This window comes from Dendropsophus ebraccatus, chromosome 1 (assembly GCF_027789765.1).
Source record: "Dendropsophus ebraccatus isolate aDenEbr1 chromosome 1, aDenEbr1.pat, whole genome shotgun sequence".
Taxonomy (NCBI): domain Eukaryota; kingdom Metazoa; phylum Chordata; class Amphibia; order Anura; family Hylidae; genus Dendropsophus; species Dendropsophus ebraccatus.
In genome coordinates this window covers 131,232,391-131,259,705 of record NC_091454.1, presented here as the reverse complement: position 1 = coordinate 131,259,705, position 27,315 = coordinate 131,232,391, and the positions used below count along the sequence as shown (strand labels likewise).

Here is a 27,315-nt window from a genome sequence, read left to right as displayed (position 1 = left end):
TTGTGGGTCTGTAGCTGGTTCACATTTTCTGAGATGGAGTATGGCCAGCCCAACAGCAGGTTTTGGCCCCCATCCATGATAGCTGCAGCCATGAACAGTCAAATAATACCACAGTTTTATTCTCAGACTTTTGGTAGTCTTCTTCATAATAACACTATTCATAAATACCCATACTGTATGTTTGTGGAGGGTATTGGAAATCCATATAACCACAAGTTCTCTGTGTGTCTGGAAAGTCATTGCATTACAAAAAGGTTTCTTCCTCAATATTCTCGGGGTATGCATCAGAACCAGGGGAATTGTCCTCTTGAGTAATAGTTTGTACATATATCTGGGTATCCTCAGGTTTTCTAGAGGATCTTTCTGATCTGCAACAGGAAACAACATAAGTAATATGTTAGATATTGGTGGGACATTGCTTCCACAGCTCAAAGACACTGGGGATTAATCTATAAGGCTTGGTTTACACAGTGCAGTTTGCATATTGTTTAAAGTTTCAAAGTCTGTTAAGGGTGCAAGAACAGTTTGCTTCGTTAATACTTTAAATTCACTCATTTCTAGTTTTAATACCCAATGTATATAACTTTGTTTTACTACAGTAACTCTTAAAAATATATATTTAATATATTTAAATAATTATGCTTTTTAGCTTCATGAAAAAATGCCTTTATTTGGGTCATGAATAGTGTCAAGATCGCAAGATCACTTTTATTCTCTAGGCCCTAGCACTGCTACGTGATCACCGATGTTGGTCACTGACGTAGGTAATAGCTGCTGAGAGTAGCTAGCGCCCACTGTCTATGAAGCAAGGTTTAGCCCCTAATAGTGGACATGATGTAACTCTACAGCTGTCATATAATAAACTGATCAGTTTGCTCTCAGAATGTGCATTACAAATGTTTGTTATAGTTAATATTCCTTACTTACTGCCAGATCCTACTGAATAGAGCGCTGTCATAAAGGCTTCTATTCACACAAGTGAAGAGTCCACCAAATCTGCTGTTAGGGCTGTCTGAGTGTCTAATGTGTACAGAGGCCTCCTGACTATCTTCCTTCCAGCTTGGACTTGGACGGACAGGCATTTTTCTGAAAGCTGTGTGTCTCCTTGACCTCCTTGTCTAACAGTGTCACCAGTTTGGAATACAGAAGAAAACATTTGCTGCATCAACAAGCATGTACATCTAGAGGAATGTCCTCTTGGATGTCAGAATCAGGAGATAGGTGGGTCTCTTCAGTGGGTCACACTCCACTTTCGGAGCTGCAGCACAAGTATTTGTGTGATTTAGGGTCCATTTACACAGAAAGATTATCTGACAGATTATCTGCCAAAAATTTGAAGTCAAAGCCAGAAACAGACTATAAACAGCGATCAGGTCCTAAAGGAAGGTCTGAGATTTCTCCTCTTTTCAAATCCATTCCTGGCTTTGGCTTCAGATCTTTGGCAGATAATCTGTCAGATAATATTTCTGTGTAAATGCACTCTTAGGGGGGATTTATAAAGACCGTCGTACAAGTACACCTGTCTTATATTAGGCCCCGCCCCCTTTTCCCCAGCAGGATTTACTAAGAGGCGCACGCCTCTTAGTGAATCCGGCCGGACAGGCACCTGAGCCTGCGCCCGGTGTACTAAATCTACACCTGCTTCCAGCAGGTGTAGATTTGGATCATGATTTAAGCCTGCAAGCAGGCGTAAATCATGATAAATGAGGCACAGGAGGAGGCCACGCCTCCTCCCCACTTTGTCAAGCTCCCCCAGCCCGCCCAGTGGGCGAGCGGGGCGTACAGCAGGCGTACGCCAGGGAGAAGGGGCCTTCTCCCTGGCGTACCCCTCGGGCGGACATTTCATAAATGTCCTCCTTAGAGTTTCTCCACTCTGTGTAAAATCCTCAATTACACATTACAAATTATTATATAACTAGCCAGCCTACCTTCTTCTCTGGCAATACACGGCAAGGATGATTATGAGTAAGATTATGATCACCATGGTGCCTGTTGCTAACAAAAAGAAGTTCTCATCACAGACTTGCTCATGATGTATCCTCTAAATGAATAAGTATACACGAGAACTGCTTTGCTTACCTGATGCCATAATTTTATTCGTCAGCAAAGGACTTTCTAAAAAGAGTGGGAGGTAAATAAAAGTGGACCTTTATTATTAGTACATATTAGACTGTTCGCCATTAAGAATGATCTATTGTCAGTGGTGTAGTGGGGGGAGTTTTAAAATTCTTACAACATACGCATTGCCACTCAATATTGTGCAGGAGCAGAAAGTGCAGCAGTAAACCATTTATTTACGGGGGCACTTAATGGGGGGTGGGGACACCTAGCTACTCTTGACATCTATTGAATTGGCTTGGAAATTATAAACCCACTGGGGACCTACAAGGAATGTAAAGTAGTTTGTAGGAAGGGGCAGCAATGACTGTAAAGCACCGGGTGTAGAAAGATAGCAAGAGCAAAAAGGCATCGTACATAATAGGTCAGCTGGAACAATGAAGTATGAGACAGAAGGAGGGACAGTAGGGATATTGAAGCATGTGATAAGAGGAAGAACAGTAGAGACAGTAAACTGTGTGGGGAGGGGCAGTAGGGACAGTGAGGTCTGTGACAGAAGGGATCAGTTGGGATAGTGAGGCAAGTGACAGGAGGAGTAATAGCACAGTAAAGCATGGCCTAGAGCAGGGGTCCTCAACTGGCCTCAACTGGCCAGCTGTCCGGACCCCTAGTCAGACCTCCTAACTGCCCCGGATTCGGTCCGTCCCGCTCCCCACCGCACTGCCTCCCGCCCCATAGGCGTACTGTCCTTAGATGTCAGTACGCCTGTGGGGCTGGGGGCAGTGTCGGTCCGGCCCCCGGCTTATACGCGCTCTCTGGGGATGTCCCGGGGATTCCCCAGCAGAGCGCGCACCACAGACCTCAGTGTACGCTGCCGGCCTGTTCTTCCCGGAAGTTCAGGCCGGCGGCGTACACTGAGGTCACTGATGCACGCTCTGCTGGGGAATCCCCAGGACATCCCTACAGAGCGCGTATCAGCCGGGGGCCGGACCGACGGGAAGAGACGAAGACAGCCGCAGCGGGGAACGAGGTGCTAGGTGAGTTGTTTTTGTTATTTTTTTTTTCTGTCTGGGGGGCATCTACAAGGGAAGAGTGCACAGGTGGACTATATACTACAGGGGGGACCTCACAGGGGGCTATATACTACTGAGGGGGCTATATACTACTGGGGGGAGCGCACAGGGGGTTATATACTACAGGGGGGACCTCACAGGGGCTATATACTACAGGGGGAAAGCACAAGGGGGGCTATATACTTCTGGGGGGAGAGCACAGGGGCGCTATATACTACTGGGGGGAGCTCACAGGGGGCTATATACTACAGGGGGACAGCGCATGGGGGGGCTATATACTACAGGGGGGAGCTCACAGGGGGGCTATATACTACTTGGGGGGAGCTCACAGGGGCTAAATACTACTGGGGGGAGCTCACAGGGGGCTATATACTACAGGGGGAGAGCACAGGGGGGCTATATACTACTGGGGGGAGCTCACAGGGGGCTATATTCTACAGGGGGAGAGCGCACGGGGAGGCTATATACTACTGGGGGGAGCTCACAGGGGGCTATATACTACAGGGGGAGAGCGCACAGGGGGGCTATATACTACTGGGGGAGCAACAGGGGGCTATATACTACTGAAGGAGAGCGCACAGGGGGGGCTATACACTACTGGGGGAGAAACAGGGGGGCTATATACTACCAGGGCAGTCACCCCCTTTGTACCTAATATCAAAGGCCTGGTGAGAGAGAAAAAAATGCCAATTTTCCCGCTAATAAGCAGCAATTCTGTATATAAATAGTTGAACGTTTGTGACAAAGTAACAAAACACGTTTCCTACTGATGTTCAGCTCGGACCTTCACCTGACAATAGACCCCGGTAAGTGGACCTTCACTAAAAGTTGTTGAGTACCCGTGGCCTAGAGTGTCTATGCCCTAGACATGCAACACCCCTCCATCCCTCCTACCTGCCCTCATCATTAGGAATGCCCCAAGAACAATTTCTGCTATTCATCACCTGTGTGAACACTACACATGAGCTGGATCGTTAAGGCACCTGTGCAGTGTTCACTGCAGAGGAATAGGAAAAATCCTGCCCGGGGGCATTTTAGCGATGAGGAGGGACGGAGGGGTGTTGCAATCCTAAGGCGGACACACACTGTAGGCCACGTTAATTTGACACAGGGCTGCAAGTTAAAAGTTGTTTTTTTTAGGACAATAACTGCATCACCTGCTGAACAGACCGCAGGACAGATCTTGGACTAAAAGCAGCTATCTGAAGGTACAGGTTGTTTTGGGCGGGGGGGGCTTCAGATTGTGGGTACAGAATCACTTTAATGCAGATAGCATTCTATCCATCAACTTCCCGGCAACACGAACAGTAAAGCAGCTTGTATGAAGGGGTAGCAATAGCTGTGAAGCAACTGGTGTAAGTGGACAGCGAGAGCAAAGGCACCTAAAAGACCAGGTCAGCTAGAACAGTGAAGCATGTGACAGAAGGAGGGGCAGTAGGGACTGTGAAGCATGTGACATGAGGAGGGCAGTATAGACAGTGACATGGAAGTCAGTATCCTCCTCAACTCCAACCTCTGCACAACCTCTCTGTCCCTCCTCCCCACCCTCTTCATCATTAGGAATGCTCCAGGCAGATTGCCTCCTATTTCCAACCTGTGGCAGCTCAGCACATGGGCTGGTTCCTTAAAGAGTTGCAGTCGTATTTTTTTTTTTTTTTGCAGAAATCAATAGTCCAGGCGATTTTAAGAAACTTTGTAATTGGGTTTATTAGCCAAATCTGCCATTATCAGCATGTAAAAAGCCTTTTCCCAGGTTCCCCCTCCTTCCTCTTTTCCATCCACTGCAAAAAATCTGAAAATTGTGACTTGTCGCATGAGTCGTACCCTGTCTGATCTAGGGAGAGGGGAGGGGGGAGGAGGAAGGGGGGAGTTAGCCAGCCGCAGAAAGCAGATAACAGAGGATTACAGGCACAGAGCTGGGTGACAGCTGTAATCAGTGGTCAGAGAGGTCAGTGGTGACTGTCCCAGGAGATAACGGGTGAGGTATTTGTAGATTAACTCTTTGTTGTCCTGTTTTGGTCTTTTCTTTAGCTCTCTCCATAGGAGAACAATGAAGACAGGGGAGAGAGCTTCAAACTGCTTTTTCATGATAAAAATGCATTTTTTGGCTAATAAACCTAATTACACAGTTTCTTAAAATCGCCTGGACTATTGATTTCTGCAAAAAAAAAAATTCACGACAGTGACACTTTAGGACCTGTGCAGTGTTCAGCATGGAGAAAATGTTCCAGTGGCATTCCTAATGATGAAGAGGGTGGGGAGGAGGGATGGAGGAGTGGTGTAAAGTTAGGGCACAGATACTCCCGTTTGGCACGGGCTTCAAATTTGAAAGTATTTTTTTAGGACAATAACTGCATCACCTGCCGAATGGACCCCAGGACAGATCTTGGATTAAAAGCAGCTATCTGAAGGTACACATACGCTATGCAATGCTGCCTTATATTTTGTTTTTAGTGACATGGAAGGGCAGTAGGGTCAGTAAGTCATGTATGTGACAGAAGGAAAGACAATAGTGATGGTGAGGCATGTCACAGGAGAAGGGGTAATAGAGAAGGTGAGGCATCTCAAAGGGGGGGAGTAAGTACAATGAGGTATGTGACAAAAGGTAGCAATAGGCATACTAAGGCATGTGACAAAATGCGTTCAGACAGCAGGGCATGTGACATGCAGAGGGGCAGTAGGGACAGTGAGGCATGTGACAGGAGGTGGAAAGTAGGAACAGTAAGGTATGTAACAGAAGGGAGCAACAGGAAAAGTGGTGCATGTGACAGGAGAAGGGGCAATATGGACAGTGAAGCAAATGACAGGAGGAAGCAGTAGGGACAGTAAAGGTAAGGGAGTAGGGACAGTAGAGACAGTGAAGAATGTGACAGGAAAAAGGACAAAAGGCACAGTAAGACATGTGACAGAAGGGAGAAGTTGGGACAATGAGGCAAGTGAAAGGAGAAGGGGCAATAAGGACAATAAGGTACATGGCAAGAGGGGGGAAGAAGGGAAAGTGAGTCATGTGACAGAAGGAGCAGTAGGAACAGTAGAACATTTTAGAGGAGGAAGGAATAGGGCCATTGAGGCATGTGACAGGAGGAGAAGTGGGGAAAGTGAACGTTACGGAGGCATAGCACAGACTTAATGCAGACAACATGCTTGGCAACAACTTCCTGCTTTTCTCCTCAGTCCCTTTCTATTTTCAGGGCCATGGAAGGGCTTTCATTTTTCAGGAAAAGTGTACTTTGCAATGACTCCTTTCAATGTACCATTAAATGTATGATTAAACCTCCAAAATATTATTTGAATTTTGAAAAAAGGCAATTTTGCTAAACTTGGGGGTTTCGTCTCTACGCAATGCACTTTAACGGTAAAATCCACATATTATATTTATTCTGTAGGTCAGTCCAAATACAATACCCATGTTTACATAGCTTTTCTAGGATTTTATTATTTTTAAAACAGTAAAACTTTTATTTTACAGATAATTATGATTAAAGTTGCCGTAATGTGACTGTTAGGATCAGGTATGGCAAAGGCAGTGTGACAAGACATGGAGAGTGAGCCCTAACTAGACCCCGCCCACTGTCTCTGCCTACTTGCCACAAGACAGTCCTAGGCAACTGCGGACAACCACGAAGACGTTTCCTACTCTCAATACGTGGAACACAGAACACTGACAGACAAACAAACACGATAAGAGATGTCAGACAAACCAGATGAGCAACAGTCGGGGGGTGTAGTACAAAACAGTAAGCAGAAGAATAGTCAGGGTCACTAGCAAGAGGTCTGGGCTGGCAGCAATAAGCAAAGTCGATGATGGCAATAAAGGTCAAGAATACAGAGCACAGAGAAGGGACAGGGAGCTGAGCAGGCAAGTAAACTTTAATAGTCAGCAGGCAAATGAGGAGCCTGCTGCTATTTACCCAGGATCAGAGACTGGGTCCGGCGGCTGATAGGACCAGCCCTGATCCCAGCACCAAGCTCAGCTGAGCAGATCCAGCAATGCAGTAACCCCTGCACTGCCCGAAGTCTGACAGGCAAGGCGGGTGTGGCTGGAAAAAGAAAATTCAGACAGATAAGATGCAAAAAACACGGATAGAACTCAGCGTTTCCTCGGTCGCCCAGCACGGACCAAGGGGCGCAAAGTCACATTCCTAACAGTGACTCATTTTTTTTTTTTTTTATCTTTTAACTAACCTGTACTGTTTGTATCTGGCACTGGAGTTCTGAAATTTGTTGTTACTGTTGCAGTATATCTAGTATTTTCTGTTACAGTAGCACCATGTTGCTCAGTTGTCATCTTCCCAGTCTCTTTAGGTGATACAGAAGGTGTAAATAACTGTAGTCCTGAAAAAATATGAATAGATTTATACATGTCAAACATTACTGGAGAGTTTGAATAGTATATTCATTAATAAAATAGAAATTCCCCACCAAAAATTAGCTGCACCCTCATATGTATTGCATTTAATTAAATGTCAATCAAAAATACCCAATAGCAGAACCTATATGTTGATTAACACTTTAAGTTAACAAACGATTAATCTTTATTTCATATCTGCTGCTGAGGAAAAGGCCAAGAAGGCCGAAGGCCTAAAAACGCGTCCAGCTAGATTTACTCTCCCCTGTTGGTATTGTATCCCCACGAGTACTCCATACCACCGATAAGCCTATAACCAATCTATACAGGAAGTGGCTCATATATGGAACTCGGAAAACTGCCTCACTTACATGACTTTAAAAAGTGCCGCCAAATATGCACAAGGGCCAGCGTCCACACTACGGGACCACGCATGTGTCAGCCGTGCCTGCAATAAATGAGAGCAGATCCCAGCACCAGTCGCTGGAGACCCCTGCAGCACAGAGGATTGTAAGCTACACTAACAGACAGCAGTGAGCAGTGCACTTGCACTAAACAATTTATACAACATTTTCTCCCCACTATTTGATACAATTTACCCACTAAGGAGAAACTATATCTATTGACTGTTACATGGTATCACCGCTCCATTCAGCCACTGTCACATATCACCGCTTCAAAAGTGAACCACCAGTAGTCCCTTACCTACCAGTAAATGTGGATACTGCATGTCCTAACCAGACTTTTTAGGCAAATATCTACCTTACCAGGGGTACAGTACTTATTTTACTCATTTATATTTCTATATATATGACGTTTTTTACACAGACATTTTTGTTTTGTTTAATTACTTTTATTTTTTATTGTTTCTCATTTTATGAAGCCTGTTTGTTGTTCTCTTTTATATAATTTTATACTTTGAGCACTTCTTTGGAGTCCTTTGAGTTTTTATTCCTTCTGTGTTATATTCCAATGCATATTTATGTCTAGGTGTACACCTTTTGATTTGAAAAATCCTATACAATTTTTAGGAACCAAACTGTCTTATTTGAGGCCCTGTAAGGGTCCATTTACAAAGAAAGATTATCTGACAAAGATTTGAAGCCAAAGCAAGGAACAGACTAAACAGATCAGGTCATAAAGGAAAGCCTGAGATTTCTCCTAGTTTCAAATCCATTCCTGGCTTTGGCTTCAAATCTTTGGCAGATAATCTGTCAGATAATCTTTCTGTGTAAATCGACCCTTACTCTTTTTCTTTGCACTTTCTACATTTAACTCCTGGGGTATAGGAGGCACTCCAAGTTAGGGCCCTATTCCACCGGACGATTATCGTTTGCATAATGGTTAACGATTAACGATCTCAAACGACCGCTATTGCGAAAGACCTGAAAACGTTCACAAATTTCCATGGAACGATAATCGTTTTTCTTCGCTATTTATTCGCTATTGCATTCGTATCTATTGCGAATGACCGAACGATGTCTTATTCAATGCGAACGATTTGCGAACGAGCAACGATAAAAATAGGTCCAGGTCTTATAAAGCGATCAACGATTTATCGTTCGTCGTTAATCGTTAACTGCATTTCAACCGAACGATTATCGATTAGATTCGAACGATTTAACGATAATCTGAACGATAATCGCCCGGTGGAATAGGGCCCTTACTCTCGGCAGGCACAGTTTTTCAGCCAATCCCACAGTATACTCCCTTTCTCTATACAGTTACATACTGACCCACAAGCAGATTTTGAAACTTGTACATAGCATTTTATCAACTCACCTGGAGAGTGTGTTCTTCCTGGAGCAGTTTGATCATCGATAGTAGAAAGCCAGATCACAGGCGTATTCAGGGAGATTTGTGTAGTTTGTGGCACTTTCCCTTGTGTAGTATGCCTTGTCTTATGGATCTTGATTGTTGGAGTTAATGACATAGTTGTAAATGTTTCTACTGTTGTGGATGATGAAGTAGAAGCATGACTTGAGCTTGATACTAGAAAAAATTGTTTAAGTATCAAATGATCAGACATGAAAATGTAATTGTTCAGGAAAAAAAATATCTATCTCCTATCTACAGACCCCAACATTGAAATTGCAACATCAAGAAGGAAAATGGAATTGTGGAAGTCACAGGATTGATAGACATGTTAAAAGAAAACTCTGCCCCCCCCCCCCCCCCCGAAAAAAATATACACACTTATACGCCTTGTCATGCTATCAGTAAGGTTATTAATGGCTGTATGAGGAATGTTCTGCCTTCCTAATGCACTTGGGCATGCATATCATGGTCATATCAGCTCCCTTTACAGTTGTTGAACATGGACAGATTTGCTCAGTAGAAGACAAGTCCAGAGACACTGCAGGCTATAATAGTACATTTAGGCCATGCAGGTTGCTCACAGTACCATTAGCAACATGTGGCCCTTACATTGTCGTGTAAAAATGCCTCCTGGGACATTTTTTTTGTGGCTATTCTGCACAGTCCTTACCTGTTGTCAATGGAGATTCTGTACTGCTTGGAGTGGTAATAGGAATTGATGGGTCTCCTAGGTTGGACAAATGAATAAAAAAAACAACGAAGATGGAATCAAAGTAAAGTAATAGGAACAGACATATCAGCAATGGGGCCTCTGCAACCACTAACTCTGAAGTTCCACATACACATTAGAGAACATTGTAAGGAGGCCTCCGTACAGATGGTGCTGTGTGGGGAAAAGAAAGATTGGCTATGTAGTATTTCAATGTCCAATCCTTTTGTTCTTCCTGGAGGTAATCCGCTGCTATAGGTGTCTGGCAGTGTCTTATAGTGTCACTGTCGTTATAACTTTCAAAATCTAAATCAACAGTAGATGTGAAGTAAAGCAAGTTTGCAATATACATTATTTTGTTATGCTGTAAAAACAAAGCTGAACCTACCAGATATAAAGGTCCAGTCTCCTGAAGGCAGATTTTCTGTAAAAAAAGAGACCAAACACAGGAATTCCAGCAAGTACAGAGAGTCACGGCTCAATGTGTCCATCAATCACATGACTGACTTCTCTCGGTGAGCACTCAGATGGCCTTGGATACACGGGACTTCCTGTTTTCTTACTCTTTGAGGAAAAAAAAAAGTCAGAAAACAGGAAGTGCCGTGTTTTCCATGATAACTGAAAATAAAATAATGAATGTAAATTGGAAACTTGCTTTATATCACATGTACTCTTGATATAGTTATAACGACAGGTACACTTTAAGGCCCCATTACACTAAACGATTATTGGCATGGCCGATCACAGAACTGCCGGTCAGTGAAAACCATCTGGTACCAGCCGGATGATCTTCATTTCTGATAAATTGGGATGCGGGTGCATCCATGTGCGCCTGCATCCCAATTTACCTTTGTACGGCCGGAGCTGCTCGCTCCATTGTGAGCACTGATTGGAGTTTTTTGCGGCCGCTATTCAATGAATAGCGGCCCACAGAAAACTGAAATGTCAGTCTTCTGTGGCGCCGCTAGCGATCCCGGCCGTGGAAATGCACATCAGTAACAACTGCCGTGATCAATGAAAAACTTATGTTGTGTGAACATGGCCTAATAGCGCCTGTTGAAAGCCCACAATCAGTTGGCATGCACAATGTTGGCTGATCATGGTCTTTCAACATGCTGAATGAACATGATTTGTGCACAGACGGTCTCCTGTGCATCACTCGTGTGTGTAACAGGATTTCAATGGGACACCTGAATGATCTAAGCATCATTTGGCTGAAAGGTTGATGTTCACTTTACTTCCCTCTCTCCCTCAAAACGCATGAAGACTTGGCTAAACAAAGCATATGTGTGTATGGAAAATTTGGTAATAGTTGTTGGTCAAATGCTTGGCTGGTAGCTATTGATGGTGTGTGGCTACCTTAAATAAGCATGGCATAAAACCTGCAATGGTTCTGTGTGTGTGTATTGAAGATGGGCATACGGTTATTTACACAAGGCAGTATATATTTTGTGTCGTGGGAGCAAGTGGGAGCAAGAATATACAATTGTCCATACAGGACAGTGAATACATACGCTATTTCTTTTTTGTTATGTGAAATTAGTATCAGGAGATGGAGAATTAAGCAGCAGTCTGGTTGTTCAGATACATAATATAATATTACAAATCTTCTCTGTAAAGAATCTGTTTTGTTAACCTTTGGGCAGTACTTACGAATGCAGGAGATGTTTCCGTATTTCCAGTCTGCTTTCTTAGTACTGTTTAATTGGCATATGGCAAGATTTGATGTGCCAGCTTGCCGCTTGTAGCCATCTTCACACACATACCGCACGTGACTGTTCACCTCATAGCTTCTAGAAAACCGGCTCATCTTTGTGTTTTTCACCATCTTTGGGGCACTGCAGACTAAGCATCATATAATAGAAATGAGATATCTGATTGTAAACAAAATATAATTTTATACATACGGGGGAGTGGATGGCCACGATTCCTCCCTCAGGAGACTTCTTGGACTCCCTCTCTTTTCTTAGACGAATAGAGGAGCTTACTGCCCATTCAGAGAAAGAGAAAAGTAAGTTTACCAAAGTTTGGTTCTGTTGGGATACATTCAGGGAATCTGGAGACCTTTTCCTGTGGATTTCTAATCATTGGAGATAGATGCTTGTGCTTCCCTGATTTCCCTTGATGACACATGGTTAGCTAGGACACCCATACCATACCTTTGCCCCCCCCCTTTTTTCCCCCCTATTTCCCCTCCCTCCTCTTCACCCCCCCCCACCCCCTCCCTTTCCTCTCCTTCTCTGCTTGTCTATCTTATTTCCTTTATTTTCTTTTTCTCTACTCTTCCTGGTGTTTTCTGTTTCCTCTCCTTGTTAGGGACATTGGACTTTTGTTGTTTTGTTGTTTTGTTATTGAACACCTGTGTCATGTCCTTATTGTTACCCCTAAACGAGAATCTTTTATTTTATGATCCACGCTGCTATGCTCTTTAACCTGACCGGGGTTATGGGTTCTCAGGGATGGCGACATGCTCTTTAACCTGACCGGGGTTATGGGTTCTCAGGGATGGCGACACAGAAAATTGTATATTTTGTATTGCATGATGTCCGCCTGTTCTACAGGAATGATTGTTTTCTTTGTGCAATAAACATCTTTATTACCAAACAAAGAAGCAATATAATAAGCAGTGGATTTTCCAACAAGCGGATTTTACAGCTGACATGCTGCAGACTGAACAATTCACTGGGTCATGTACCATGCACAAAAAAAAAAATGTGCAGCTTGTGGGTGACACTTCTCAAATCTTATGTACATGCACGGAATTGTAATTTAGTTTCAATTTCCCATGCAAAAAGCTGCATAGGAAATCTGCAGCTTTTCCACCACATGCAAAAATAGCCTAAAATATTTGTCTGCAGAATTGAAAAAACAAAACAAATTATGGGAGGATTTTGTGTTTACGCCAATCGCCCTATGGTAAAACTGACATGTTATCTATGTTCCTCAAGTCAGTATGATTACAATAGGCAACTTAAATAACTTATTTTATTTGACTGCTTTTGAAAAATTAAAACCCTAAAAAAAAAAAAAACCCTAAATGTGTTTAAAATTGCTCTATTACCATCCTTTTATTTTTTGGTCTATGGGGCTATTTGATTTGATTTTGCACCATCTTTTTTTTCTATTGGTAGTTAGCTTGTGTACAGTATATGCATTTTTTTATCACTTTCTATTAAAATTTTTCCAGATTTGACCAAAAATCATCAATTTTACACTTTGGCATTTTTTTGCGCTTACGTTGTTTATTGTGCAAGATCAGGAAAGTGATTTAATAGTTCAGGTAATTCTGCATGCGGCGATAGCAAATATGTTTATATGTTTATTTTTATAAAATGAAAAATAGGGGGTTATGTAAACTTTTATTATAGGATTTTTGGTTTAAAGTGACTCTCTACACACAATCTGATCCCCCCCCCCCAAACCACTTGTACCTTTGGATAGCTGCTTTTAATCCAAGATCTGTCCTGGGGTCCGTTCGGCAGATGATGCAGTTATTGTCCTAAAAAACTACTTTTAAACTTGCAGCCCTGTGTCAAATTGGCGTGGCCTACAGTGTCTATGCCCAAGGCTTGCATCGCCTCTCCGACCCTGCTCCTCACCCTCTTCACCATAAGGAATGCCCCAAGCAGGATTTCTTCTATTCATCACCTGTGTGAATACTGCACATGTGTTGGATCATCAAGGCACCTGTGCAGTGATCACACAGGCGATGAATAGCAAAAATGCTGCCTGGGGCGTTGCAAATGGTGAAGAGGGTGGGGAGGAGGCACGGAGAGGCGATGCAAGCCTAGGACATAGACACTCTAGGCCACGCCAATTTGACACAGGGCTGCAAGTTTAAAAATAGTTTTTTAAGACAATAACTGCATCACCTGCCGAAAGGACCCCAGGACAGGTCTTGGATTAAAAGCAGCTATCTGAAAGTACAAGCGGTTTTGGGGGGGGGGGGGGGCAGATTGTGGGTACAGGGTCGCTTCAATCTCTATTTATTGAATGTTTTTTGCAAAATGAAACAATACCAACATAAGCATAGTAACAATAAATACTAATACATGTTAGAAACCCATACAAAAAGAAATACAAGCATACAATACAATACACCACATCCAACATATATCTCTCCCCCCCCAAAAAAAAAAAAAAAAAATTAGATCTCAGATAAACAGTCAATCCTAATATTGTGACTCAAGAAATACAGACCATGGATCCCATACTGTATGAAATCTATAATGCTAATTTCTGTTCTCTGCCACCAACTCATTTAATTGATGTATCCATTCTACCAACAATGGAGCTACCTGATTTTTTCACCTCCTTGGTATCACTGCTCTAGTGGCAGCCGAAAGATGTCTCAATTAGAGTTGATCGAACTGTTTGAGAAAAGTTAGGTTTGAGTCGAACATCTCGATTTTCTTGAAATAGAGCGGAACCAAACATTTTACTGTTCGTTCGAGTTAGCGTTCGAGTTTGATCGCCTTTTGCCAGTCAATTAGTGCAGAGCACATAGAAGTGTCAGAAACATCATTGCTGAGGTGTAGGGGTCTCATTGGCTGCTAAAATCACATGAACATCTCATAAAATTCACTGCTGCGTTCTGGACGCCGTTTTCAGCTCACTCACTTTTCTGGATAGAATGCTCTCTCCGTGTATTATTGTTTCCCTGCATGCTGGCATTTTGATTAGACAGATAGAAAGTACGATTAGTCAGATAGGAAGTGAGATTAGTGAGATTAGTCGGTTGTTTAGCAAGGTTAGACTAGCATTTTTGCAACAAGCATTTTCCTGTCCATAGACAGCATTGCAGTCACAGCAATACTTAAGCTTTGGTATTGCAGGCTGCATATTGGATTTGCCAATTTATACAAAGTGCCCAAAAGTGTATTTTGGTCTGCTCACATCTGTTATACCCAGTAATTGTACATCTGATTTGTGCACATCTCAGTGATTACAGCTGTATTCCTATCAGCTGACGTTCTTAGTCCAGTAGTCTGGAATATTAGTCTGAAAGTCTGGAATATCAGTACAATAGTCTAATATCAGTCCAGTAGACTGAAATGTCAGTCCGATAGTCTGAAATATCAGTCCAGTAGTCTGTAATATCAGTCTGATAGTCTGGAATATCAGTCCTTTAAGATGTAATATAAATCAAATAGTCTGTAATATCAGTCCTGTAGTCTGTAATATCAGTCCCATATTCAGAAATATCAGTCCTGTAGTCTGCAATATCAGTCCTGTAGTCTGCAATATCAGTCCTGTAGTCTGCAATATCAGTCCTGTAGTCTGCAATATCAGTCCTGTAGTCTGCAATATCAGTCCTGTAGTCTGCAATATCAGTCCTGTAGTCTGCAATATCAGTCCTGTAGCCTGTAATACCTTTCCGATAGTCTGGAATATGAGTCCTGTAGTCTGTAATACAAGTCCAATAGTCTGGAATATCAGTCCTTTAGTCTGTAATATGAGTGAGTCTGGAATATGAGTCCTGTAGTCTGGAAAATCAATCAACTAGTATTTAATATCAGTCTGATAGTCTGGAATATGACTCCTGTAGTCTGGCATATCAGTCTAATATGTGGAATATCAATCATGTAGTATTTAATATTAGTCCGATAGTCTTGAATATGATCAGTCTGTTAGATTAATCAATCTTTGGTACAGAGGAGTTGGTGGTCAAATTTTTCCTGAGTAGGTAAAAAGCTCATTTTTGTCAGTTTACATTTCTGGATATATATTTTTTTTTTTTTAAATCAATCTCTTCATCTGTTAGATGTATCAATGTTTCGTACAGAGGAGTTGGTGGTTAAATTTATGCTAAGTGGGTACAGAGCCCACTTTTAACAGTCTGCATTGCAGAACAAATTTTTTAAAAATAATCTCTTCCTATGTTAGATGTATCGGTTTTGTAAAGAAAAGTTCCCAAGTATTTTTCTCCCATAGACTATAATGGGATTCAATATTTGTTCCAATAAACAAATATCAGGAGCTATTCGAATTGAATTTTCGAATATTTCACTATTCACTGATCTCTAGCAGTATTTTATCCCCCTTTTTTTCCCCTTTCATTCTTAAAGCTAAATTTCAGACTATAAGTTGTTCCATGTTTCCAGTTTACTCTTCTGGATGATTACAGTTTCTCCTACTACATATAGGTGTCAAAATTAACCCGAACATCTCCCATTGACTTTAATGGGGTTCAAGTCGAACTTCGAACCAAACTTCACCACTGTTCGAGGTTCGACTCGAACTCAAAACATTTTACTGTTCGATCATCACTAGTCTCAATAACCCTTTTTTTATTGGAGGAGATGTTGCCTGAAAGAACAGGCAATAAAGCAGTCTTTGGAGTGTATTGGACATCACTTCCAATTATCCACTCATATACTGAAAAAACCTTCTGCCAAAATAGCTGTATCGGAGAGCATTCCCATCATACATGGAGCATAGTGCCTCTTTCTGTCCCACAGCGCCAACATCTCTGACACCAAAGGCTACATAGAATGTACTACAACTGGGCATCTGTACCACCGTGTTAGTAGCTTATAATTCTGCTCTTGAGCTGCAAAACTTGTGGCATTTTATGTGCTAACAAAAAGGCCTTAGCCCAATCACTCTCTGAAATAGGATCCTGTATCCCCCTTTCCCAAGACCCCATATAACATGATAATCCTGAATCTGTAACTTCCAACAGTAATTTATATAGTAAAGAGAAAATATGCGATGGCCGTAACAGGCCCAAAAATATATTGTTCAATTTAGCGGGTGGGGGGGGGGGGGGGGTTCCTGTAGACTTCCTTCTTACTGGGACATTAACTTATAATGATATATGTGCCTCAGGGTGAAATATCTGCATTTTCTCTAAAGTTGGTAGCTCAGACCCTTTAAGTACATGGTAGGCTCTTAAATCAATATCTACTTCCCACCCTCGATCCGAACCCTAACGTTCGGCATTTGATTAGCGGTGGCTGCTGAACTTTGATAAAGCTCTAAGGTTGTCTGGAAAACATGGATACAGCCAATGACTATATCCATGTTTTCCAAATAGCCTTAGGGCTTTATCCAACTTCAGCAGCCACCGCTAATTCGCTAATCTCTAGTTAGGAATTATTCTAAAAAAATAGATTGTTTCATATGATTTGGCCTATCCTCTGGTGTAAGCAATAAAAGAACATAAAAATCAGAGTGGACCATCTACCCCTATAGGGGGACCCACTGTTTAGCTTCTCTCTGGAAAAGTCAAACACATTCAACACGATTGACACCGTATGGTATCATTTAGGATCTGATAATCTGGGGGCGCCGGCAGATCAGAGGTCCAGGATGAGGTTCGAGGTGATCTCCTCTGTGCCGAATCTCATCCAGGGGGGAAAAGCAGTGAGTCCTGCAGTGAACAGCCCGGGTCTAATGCTCTGCATGCCCTTGTGGCCGGGGCCAGCACCATATTGAAAGCTGAGCGCTGTGGTGCAGTTAGGAGGTAAGTGTCCAGGGTCCTGGGATGAGAAGCCACTGACAATGCTTCAATCCACTCCTGGTTTTTGGTTGAAAAATACTGAGCAAAAATACTGTGTGGGAATATAGCCTTAGGGTAGCTTCACACGTACCGTATCACAGCAGATTTTACAGTGCAGATTTGATGCTGTGTTCATTCATCTATTTAAATCTGCTGCGGATCTGCTGCAGATCGGCAGCAGAAAATCCACTGCAATACGGTACATGTGAAGCTACCCTAAAGGGGAAATTGTCACCTCACAATCACTTTTAAAACTGCTGCTCACACACAAACAGTAATATGCACATACAATAAGATGATACCTTAATTTTTGCTAGTCAATTATGTTTCACTTACATTTTCTCGTCCATTCACAGATCACACTGACACTAAGGACACTAAGGTCATACTGTGACACTAAGTGCTGCTGTGCCACCCCTGGCTACCTCGCAACACCCCATTCATCTCCTCACAGCATAATTGAAAGCCCTGCTTGTCAGTTACCCTTTGAGGAGGTAGAGGGGGCATTGTGAGGTAGTGATACAGAAATGGCTACCAAAAACAAAGGGACTATATAAAAACACAGCAATAATACAGTAACTTTAATTGCCCTCAATTGTCTTTTTTTAAATAAAGGCGTTTAAATGCTCCCCCACCCCAAAAAAAGGGCAAAAAGAACTAACAATATGGACAATTAGCTTGATGAATGGCTTAAACAAAAAAAAAAAAAAAAAAAAGGAAAATGCATAAAATACTAATTTTTCATATTACATTCCAGAAAATAGATTAAAAGCAATTAAAGTTTCATCTACCCTAAAATAATATTAACAAAAAGTAGATCATGGCAAAAATAAAAGGTCAAAATACTGTATGGCATTTTTTTTAACTGCAAAGTGAAAAGCATAAAAATAAAATCCTTTAAAATGTCGCAGCATTTTTATTTTATTAGCCCACAAATATTTTTATTTAGTTTTCACCATACTTATATATGGAAAAATAAAAGTTAAGGCTCTTAGAAGGTGAGTTAAAAATGTGTAATGAATCGGTCAGGGGAAAGGGTTAAGTAGTGGCATAAGTTGTCACTATAAAGATTAGTAGCAGCGCTACACATACGCCAAGAAAATATTGGTGGACATTAAACCTAATTCCCATGCGGTTTGAGATAATATTTTGTTGGCAGGCACATAGTTTTCACATGCCAGATCTCAGATCCACAGCAGATTTCATGCTGCAGATTGGATTGCCTTGAATCTGCAACTTCAAATCTGTGCCATCGAATTTGCTGCAGATTTGCTGTAGATTCTGTACGCGTGAACGCACCCTAAGGGTAGCGTCACACGTACTGTATCGCAGTGGATTTTCTGCTGCAGATCCGCAGCAGATTTGACTAAATGAATGAGCACAGCATCAAATCTGCACCATCAAATCAAGCAGATCTGCAGCAGATTTTACAGTGCAGATTGGATGCTGTGCCCATTCATTTAGTCAAATCTGCTGCGAATCCGCAGCAGAAAATCCACTGTGATACGGTGTGAAGCTACCCTAAGGGTGCGTGATTCAAATCTGCGCCATCAAATCTGCTGCAGATCCTGTATGTGTGAACGCACCCTGACACAGATTTACTCTGTAAATGTTGGGAAATGTGTAATCTACTTACCATTTTCTTAAAGTTCTATCATTGCAGTGCATTTAGAAAAAAACTGTAGCTCATCTTCTCGACTGTACAGCAGTTTCACCTGGTAAAGTATAAAGACAACTCTCAGCAAGTTGCTCAGAGTACATTTTCAAGCCCGAAATACAAATATCTATACCCAAATAATTCAAACTGTGACAAATCCATGCACTGCTCAGATAGGACTTAAAGAAAAGGGAGCCCTTGTTTGAGTTAAATCTAAAATATATAGATTCATTTTATGCAAGAATTTGAGGTCTATGCTTACTTTTCTATCTGGATTTTGCAACTGTAGATTGTCTACTTTAACAATGTAATGGTGTTAATGTTTAAAAGTTTGCGCTAGTGTACTGACAATGCTGCGTGGCTGTGTCAGTACATTAGCACAAACTTTTAAACTGTTTAGAAGCTCCTGCCATCATAATTAATCATGATGCTGGGAGCTCCCAGGTCCAGCCCGCAGAACATTGTCTGTGTATGGACAGAATTCTGTTGGACGTGTCAATGGATATTCATGCAACCCTGAACAAGCTCTGGTCGTGATCATCATGGGACATTTATTTGGTCTGCAGAGTCACTGAGTGCACTACCCACCACCAATGCAGGAAGAATATTATTCACAGTAACCGCTTATCAGGTATGTATGAGTTTGTATGTTCTGTGTTTGCGTGGGTTTCCTCCCACACCCAAAAACATACAGATAGGTGAAGCGCTGTGGAATCTGTGCGCTATACAAATAAACAATCATTATTAATATTATTACCATATCTGTATGGTTCTGCCACACTGGTAGCTGATTGAAATCCAGGATGTGAAGAAAAATTGTGCACAATTGGCACTGACAATCCCACCTGGAGAAAAAACTAGGCATAAAGAGTATATCCCATGTAAGATAATATTGGATAATGCCCTAATTGTCGGGGGTCAACCTCAAAGATAAAAGATGCTCGATCGTAATATGTGCGTGGAGATGAAAAAAATAAAATAAATTAAATTTAAAAAGTTCTTTATTGCAATATCGGCATTACAGGTAGAGAATACAGTGTGCTGTGTGGGTGGGAACACAATGAAATGATAAAGTACTGCAAATAATTTAGTAACACTATGAAACTGCAATGTGTGAACACAGCCTAGATGTTCTGCAACAGATTTGGCCGGGGAATGGGCAGGGTGGGGGGCTGCAATGAACAGCTGAGGGAAAGCATTGCACTCTGGAACCTGTAGTACAATGTACAACTGATAAACCAGGAAGTACAGAAAAACAAAACAGATCAAAAAAACCCCAAAACAAATGGATTTTTGGTAGTTTTAAAACTGTGATAGATTGGTAAGTAATGCTATTTGCTTCTACAGAAGTTTCATTTTTTCCCCCTCTACCTGAAGTTCCCCTTTAAGGATAAGTATACCTGACAGCTGCTTGTCTGACCAGGAGGCTCCTCTGAGGCTGCCTTCTCCGTGGATAACAAGCAGCAGGCAGCCAATTTGGAGAGCTAAGTATTACACATTGGAATATTTTTAAATCCACTGCATCAGCAAATGGGTATAAATGGCAAAATATAAATTCTGTTGCCATTATAAGCCATTGCACTTAGTATTTGATATTAAGTTTAACACCCTCAAAAAATGTTATTGTTCCACACCAAGCAAATGTATTAACAGCGCCATTAAAACTCTCCACCGTACACTGATTTACCAGTTTACTGATTAACTGATTTAGTGCCATCTAAAAAGTGCTTTTTTGTGGCACTTTGGTAAAGACACAATTTTTATAGGCCATCAGCTGAACCAGCTGATTAGGGATGGTCCGAACCTGCCTAGGTTCGGGTTTGTACGAACCCGAACTCTTGGTAATGATTCTCGCTGTCTGCCCGCTCTGTGGAGAGGGTGGATACAGCGGGAGGACCGCCTGGAAAACTGGGATACAGCCATAGCCATAGGCTGTATCCCAGTTTTCCAGGCGGTCCTCCTGCTGTTTCCACCTGCTGCACAGAGCGGCCAGACAGCGGGAATCTGATGCCGAGCGTTCGGGTTCATATGAACCCGAACCTCGGCAAGTTCGGACCATCCTTACAGCTGATATTATTTGTCACTAAGTCGCAGAAGTGTATTCTAATTACTGATACATGTGTTCAATACTTTTTCTTGTGTCATTTCTCATTATTACACATAACCTCATCTATGGATTGATTCCCTTGCCTGTGTGGATTAGACGGATTTTATCGACATTTAGTGAGAATTTCATCTCAATAGCCCCTTAAAGCCAAGTTCTCACTGAAATAACAGCCGATGTGTGTGATGTTCACCTGGATGACACTATGGTATCGTCCGAATGAACATCGCCATTTAAAGGACAAGTGCCATGAAAAACTTTTTCCCAGTAATTGAAGCACATTACAAAGTTATATAACTCTGTAATATGCTTCAATCACCTATCTGCCTCCCTTCCCTGTCTTTTCCCCCCTCCACCCCCCACCAGGAAGTGTCCTAACTCACACAGACCTAATTACTGCCGTCACCGTCACCAGGCAGCTCCTTCTTGTGAGGATGAGTCATCAGCAGGGGGGCTGCTCTAGGTCCTGTTACACCAGCCTCCCCCTCCTTGTCAGGTGACTCTGCTTGCTCAGCTTATCTTCTCTAGTGACATGACTCCTTTACTGAGTCCACAGCAGCAGGAGAGAGGGTATGAGGGGAGGGGGGAGCTGCCTATGTGCCGGAGTCAGTCTGAGGGAAGATAAGCAAGTGAGATGTGACAAGTGATGGCTTGCAGTTGTTCAGCCAATCGGAGGTGAGCAAGCCTGTCACCTGACAAGGCAGGGGAGGGGGGAGGCTGGTGTAACAGGAGAAGGAGCTGAGAGAAGAGCTTGGTGATGGTGACGGCAGTAATCAGGTCTGTGTGAGTCAGGACACTTCCTGGTGGGGGGTGGAGGGGGGAAAAGACAGGGAAAGGAGGCAGATAGGTGATTGAAGCAAATTACAGAGTTATATAACTTTGTAATGTGCTTCAATTACTGGGAAAAAGTTTTTCATGGCACTTGTCCTTTAAATTGGAATACAGGCACACTCAGGTGTGCCCGCACTCCAGTTAGCCACAGAGAACAATGTAACGTCCGTCCGGAAGCCGTGCTTTACATTGTGTGCACAGGCTATGTTGTGCGGCTGCTATTCACCGAATAGTGGCTGCACAAAATAAACATGTCAATTATTTTGGAAACATAGAAGATTGTTAGCAGAAAGAGACCACTGGATTTGCATTTTGGCTATAAAAAAAATGACTTTTGCACATCAGTTTGCTTCAGTCAGCATCTGTCTTCATCAGTCTGCATCCTTTTGTAAAAGTAAGCATCCGTTTGCATACCAGTTTACTTTTCTTCTTTGGTTTCTCACTTCTGCGCATGCTCAGTAAAAAAAAAAACTGAAAATGAAAACTGAATATTTGTAAATGAATCTGAATGGATATACCTTCGGTCTAGATCTGTCCTCAATGACTTTAATGTAAAAAAAGAAAAACGGAAGTGCCCATTCCATTCGATTTCCTTTTTTTAATGGAAAAAAAGGGGCAAGCAGGATTTTTTTTTTCCTTAAAAAAAAATGGAATTGGGGCATTGGATAGATACGTCAGATTCCATTTATGTAGTTAAAAACGTAACAGCTAAAAGGAACTGTGGTGGAGAGAATAATGCCAGTGTGAATCAGACCTTAGAAATATATATATTCAGAAAATTGACTAAAATTCAACAGGGAAGTCAAAAAATTAGTTTGATGCAATTCCCCTTTGTACAGAGTGTAACATGATCTGTCATGTTATGTTAGTATAAGTACACTTGTACTTAGAATATGAATATGGCAGAACCACAAATCTGACAAAGGAATGTTGCCAAATCTCACACACTGGACAAGGAAGGCATTAGTCAACAAAAATATCAGTGATAACACAGTAATATATGGTGGTGATAGTCAGCTGAGGAAAACTGGATATGACAAAGAAAATTAGGATGCAGTAAATACAGGTGGCTCCACAAAGTACTGACTTTCAGAGGGTGAATACTTATGCACAATAAAATGATGCAAAGTTTTCAAATATTAAACTAAGGGATTTACATAAATTCTACCGACATGATCAGGAGAAAAATATCCTTTGGAGAAGTCTGCTGCAGATATGGCCTTCTATTTTATGCTTTGCAGTGCAAGCAGTAAACTCTGTGGTCAAAGTATGTAATAATAATTTATCAGTAAAGGAGAGCTAATAGACTGTAGAAGTGAATAAGTCAAGTAGCTAGCATAAAATGTATTCACCTCCAGTTTTGGACTGGCCCACCAGAGGACCAGAGGATCCTCCGGTGGGCCCCAAGCTTTAGAACTTGCACAAACACTGACTGACATGTTGTTTCTCACTGGTTCTTCATTGGTGGGTCCCCAGGATCATTTCCTCTGGTGGGCCCTAGTTACCCCACTCAGACACTGTACCTCTAGCACTGGTGCAAACACTGCTTTGCAAATCGACTTACATTAACTGAGCATACGGATCCTGTTGGCTGAGCAAACTTTTTATTTACCCAGTGTATAAGCCATCACTCATTCCTGGGATAGTGGTGCCCTAAAAATCATTGTTGGGCAGCTGCATATGAGCCTGTGTAAAGCCGGGATCACACATTATAGGACACCAGCCGTTCTGTGACCCAGTGTAAGTGAAGTATATCGGCCGGATAAACGTCTTTTCTGGTGAATTGGGATGCGGCCACATCCGTGTGCGCCTGCATCCCAATTCACAATAGCACACAATGGGAAGTGCGGCCAGAGCCACACTCTCCATTGTGTGACCTGTCAGTTCTGTGTGGCCGCTATTCAATGAATAGCGGCCACACAAAACTGACATGTCATTTTTTGCTGCGGCCACTAAGGATCCCAGCCGGAGCATATACTATGTGTATACACTCCGGACGGGACCCCATTCATTTTCAATTGAAAGTTTTTTAATTAATAATGCCCGTTGCAACAACGGCTGTGAAAAAATAAAAAAAATATGTTGTGTGAACATAGCCTAAATGTGGATGTGCAGCCAACAATTCATTATGTGGCCCTAGCAACACAATCTCACGCAACCTTTGATCCTCCAGTGACAACCTCCTGCGCTCCCCCTTGTTTGTACCTTGCACAACCGCCTTCAAGACTTTGCCTGAGCCTCCCCCATACTCTGGAACTCGCTACCCCGACAAATCCTGCTTCCATCCACCATCAAGTCCTTCAAAAGTAACCTGAAAACCCATCTCTTCAAACTAGGCTACAACCTATAACAATTCTGCATCACACTTGACTGGCTGCACTTTACCTCCTGTTATTCTCCCTGTACCTTATAGATTGTAAGCCCCATGTACCCAGTCCCCATGTGTTTTGATCTTGTAATGTTCCTGTTTGTTACCCTTATCTATTGTATAGCACTTTGGAATTAAGGGCGCTTTATAAACAAATAAATAATAAATCTCTGAGCCATGTGAAAGGTTGATTTGGTGCTTGTATCAGGCATGGGTCTATCTGAAAGGACCTTAAGGGTGCCCTCACAAATAGGTTTTTTGTGACTTTTTTACGCCACCAAAAAAAAATGCCAAAGCGTTGCATGGCTTTTTTTGGCGCTTTAGCTGCATTTTTGGCTTTGTGTGTGAAAGTGTCTTTGAGACTTTGGGTGTTTTGCGGGTCTGCGTTTTTTGCCCGAACATGGACTTCAATGCTGAAGTTCATGTTCGGGTCAAAATGCTGACCCGATTGCATCCGCTCCAGAAAGAAATGGGTTTAGCGAACCCCTTCCTTGCTGCAGCAGGTGGCAAACACGGCACATCCAGGGCGGTGAATGCTTAACTTACCCTGCAATCTTCTCCCTGTTGTCTTCTCATTAGCAACTGAGCAGGAACACTGCTTCAACTGCTGACTGGCACGCACCTAGTTGATCGATTGCCCTCTCAGCCAATCACTAACTGAGGCAGGACACTGCACCAGTCACTGGATGGCTGAGAGGGCAATTGATCACAGGGGCCGTGATGTTGCAGCTGAAGGAGCCAGGGACGTGTCGTAGCCAACTCTAGCTGAAAATAACTGCCAGGGAGCGGCACAACGGTGGCACCTCCTGCCTGTCTGCCTCTTAAAATTTCATTAGACTACTTTTTTGAGGGTGGGTTCACACAAACTGGTATCACAGTGGATTTCACCCTGCAAGTTTGTAGCGAAATCCGCTGTGATTCCTGGTACTGTCATTCTGTATCGTTTTATATACTTGCAGTGGATATTTTCATTCCGCTGCGAGTATGTAAACCCTGTCCCCTTTAACCCACAGCGGCTCAATGAATACTTTTAAGTAAACCAATACAAACTGACAGTACTGGGAAACGCATCGGATTTCGCTGCGAATTCGCAGCTTGGAATCCGCTTCGATTCTGGTATGTGTAAACCCACCCTAAAAGTCAAACCCATTCCACAGTACTTTCTGCAGTAGCGGCTGGATGATTTTCACTTCTAATGAATTCAGATGCGGGCATATACACTCCTGCCGTTGCCAACTTGCAGCGTAGTGTGAACATGGCCTAATGGTGCGTTTACAGAGTGATTTATCTGAAAGATTTTGAAGCCAAAGCCAGGAACAGACACTGGACAGGGAACAGGTCATAAAGGAAAGACAGATTTCTCCTTTTTTTTCAAATCCATTCCTGGCTTTGGCTTTAAAAATCTTTCAGATAAATCTCTGTGAACACATACCATTACTAAAGGCCGTATAACACAGCCCGATGCTCCAGGGAAGTGAGCGAGGAATGAGGGGGAAGCAAGCACTGAGCTGACAGGTTGACGCTCGATTCTCCCTTGTTCCTTGCTCGCTGCATTGTGCAATTACGTGCACAGACAGTGAGCAGGTAGCAGCGTGAGGGGGATCCTTAGTTTGTTTGGATGGCCCACTCATGTCATCGGTGGTCTGCTGCTGCGGCTCCTATTAGATGGAGTGGCAGACTGATTTTTCAACATATGCTATTACACTAAACAATTATCGGCCTAAACTGTCGTTAGTCAGCCAAGTAAGGCTGATAATTGTGCAATGTAATAAGTCCTTAGCGGTATAAATTAGATTCTACATAAATATGTTGCAAATATTCATTTGAAGTGAGGGGGTTTGTAATGTAAGCAAGCAGAACCGCAGCAACTCAAGGCTCCCTGTATTATGAGAACACACCTGCAATCATATACATATGTTTCCTTCCTTTCCCTACAGAAACTAAAATGTGTGTCAAAATGACATGAAAAAAAATCATGATTTGTTAATTCTGTCTCAGGAGATCAATGTGCTGTGTGTATGTGTGGCCACCCAGTGGTTGTGTATTGCATCTTTCCCAACTTGTTGCAAAATCTTTAGCTAAATTCAAAATGTATAGAGGGGCACATCTGTGTACAATCCCTAGAGTACACATTACATTAGTACATAATTACTTTGATAACTACAGTAAGAGACTATATAAAGTATATTTTTTACATTCTTACAAAAAAAAACTATAAACAAAAATAAAATCCCTAAACCTTTCAGACTCTACTGCAATCCAATCCAAGCCATGACCTATTGTTTTTACCATTTACTGCACTTGTAAATGAAAATGCACACAATTTTTATATTTGACACCTAAAGTAAGATCTTTTGATATTTTAGCTTAGTGACAAATGGCTGAAAAAATCAGATACACAAGAGGTTAAATTGCTTTACTAGCAACACTTGCCAGCAGCTTGCGTACTATTTTACCTAATAAACATGGCAGTAACTGTAACAGACATATAACGGAGCATTACACACGCCAGTAACTCGCCACAGGCTGAAAATAACACCACTCCAAATCCAACAATGTTAATCTAAATGTTAAAGTGCGTCTCTTACCTTGGCTAGTATCAGTGAGGGCCACTGAAAGAACAACCAACATCAGGAGCACAGTACTGAGTGTTGTGATCAGGGCCACGGCCATCAGACAAAGCAGCACACTTGCTTTGTAGCCTGTGGCTGGTGCAGAGGGCTAGCCACAAGGGCCTACACATTGACACCTGTATGCTTCTCTTTGCTAGTTGCAGCCAGGCCTCCTGGAGAGAAGGCATGTTTTACCCCCATGCTAGCCATGTAGTCTGCAGCAAAGCTTTGCT

At 42.3% G+C, this 27,315-nt stretch overlaps 1 protein-coding gene across 3 annotated transcripts; it reads right to left on the bottom strand.

Annotated features, from left to right (window-relative positions):
• Window positions 1-93: 93 nt before the first annotated feature.
• On the bottom strand, window positions 94-27,315 carry IL15RA (interleukin 15 receptor subunit alpha). Of its 3 annotated transcripts, none has more exons than XM_069956209.1 (9): window positions 27,059-27,138; window positions 19,925-20,012; window positions 11,660-11,851; window positions 9,968-10,024; window positions 9,262-9,471; window positions 7,317-7,466; window positions 2,080-2,115; window positions 1,929-1,995; window positions 94-368 (listed from the first exon to the last, which is right to left on the bottom strand). In XM_069956209.1, the coding sequence occupies exons 3-9, from the start codon at window positions 11,832-11,834 to the stop codon at window positions 245-247; spliced, it is 819 nt and encodes a 272-aa protein (XP_069812310.1). In that variant the 5' UTR covers window positions 11,835-11,851; window positions 19,925-20,012; window positions 27,059-27,138; the 3' UTR covers window positions 94-244. The 3 variants fall into 3 exon arrangements, with proteins under 3 accessions (XP_069812310.1, XP_069812309.1, XP_069812308.1); XM_069956208.1 differs by lacking the exon at window positions 19,925-20,012 and adding an exon at window positions 19,147-19,225 and having other exon boundaries at window positions 27,059-27,125; XM_069956207.1 differs by lacking the exon at window positions 19,925-20,012 and having other exon boundaries at window positions 27,059-27,315.

Coding starts and splice junctions, on each gene's coding strand:
- IL15RA (XM_069956207.1), bottom strand. CDS start 27,143: ATGGCCGTGGCCCTGATCACAACACTCAGTACTGTGCTCCTGATGTTG. Junction 11,852..27,058: donor CCTCACTGATACTAGCCAAG/GTAAGAGACGCA, acceptor TATGATGCTTAG/TCTGCAGTGCCCCAAAGATG. Junction 2,116..7,316: donor GCCAGATACAAACAGTACAG/GTTAGTTAAAAG, acceptor CACTCTTTTTAG/AAAGTCCTTTGCTGACGAAT.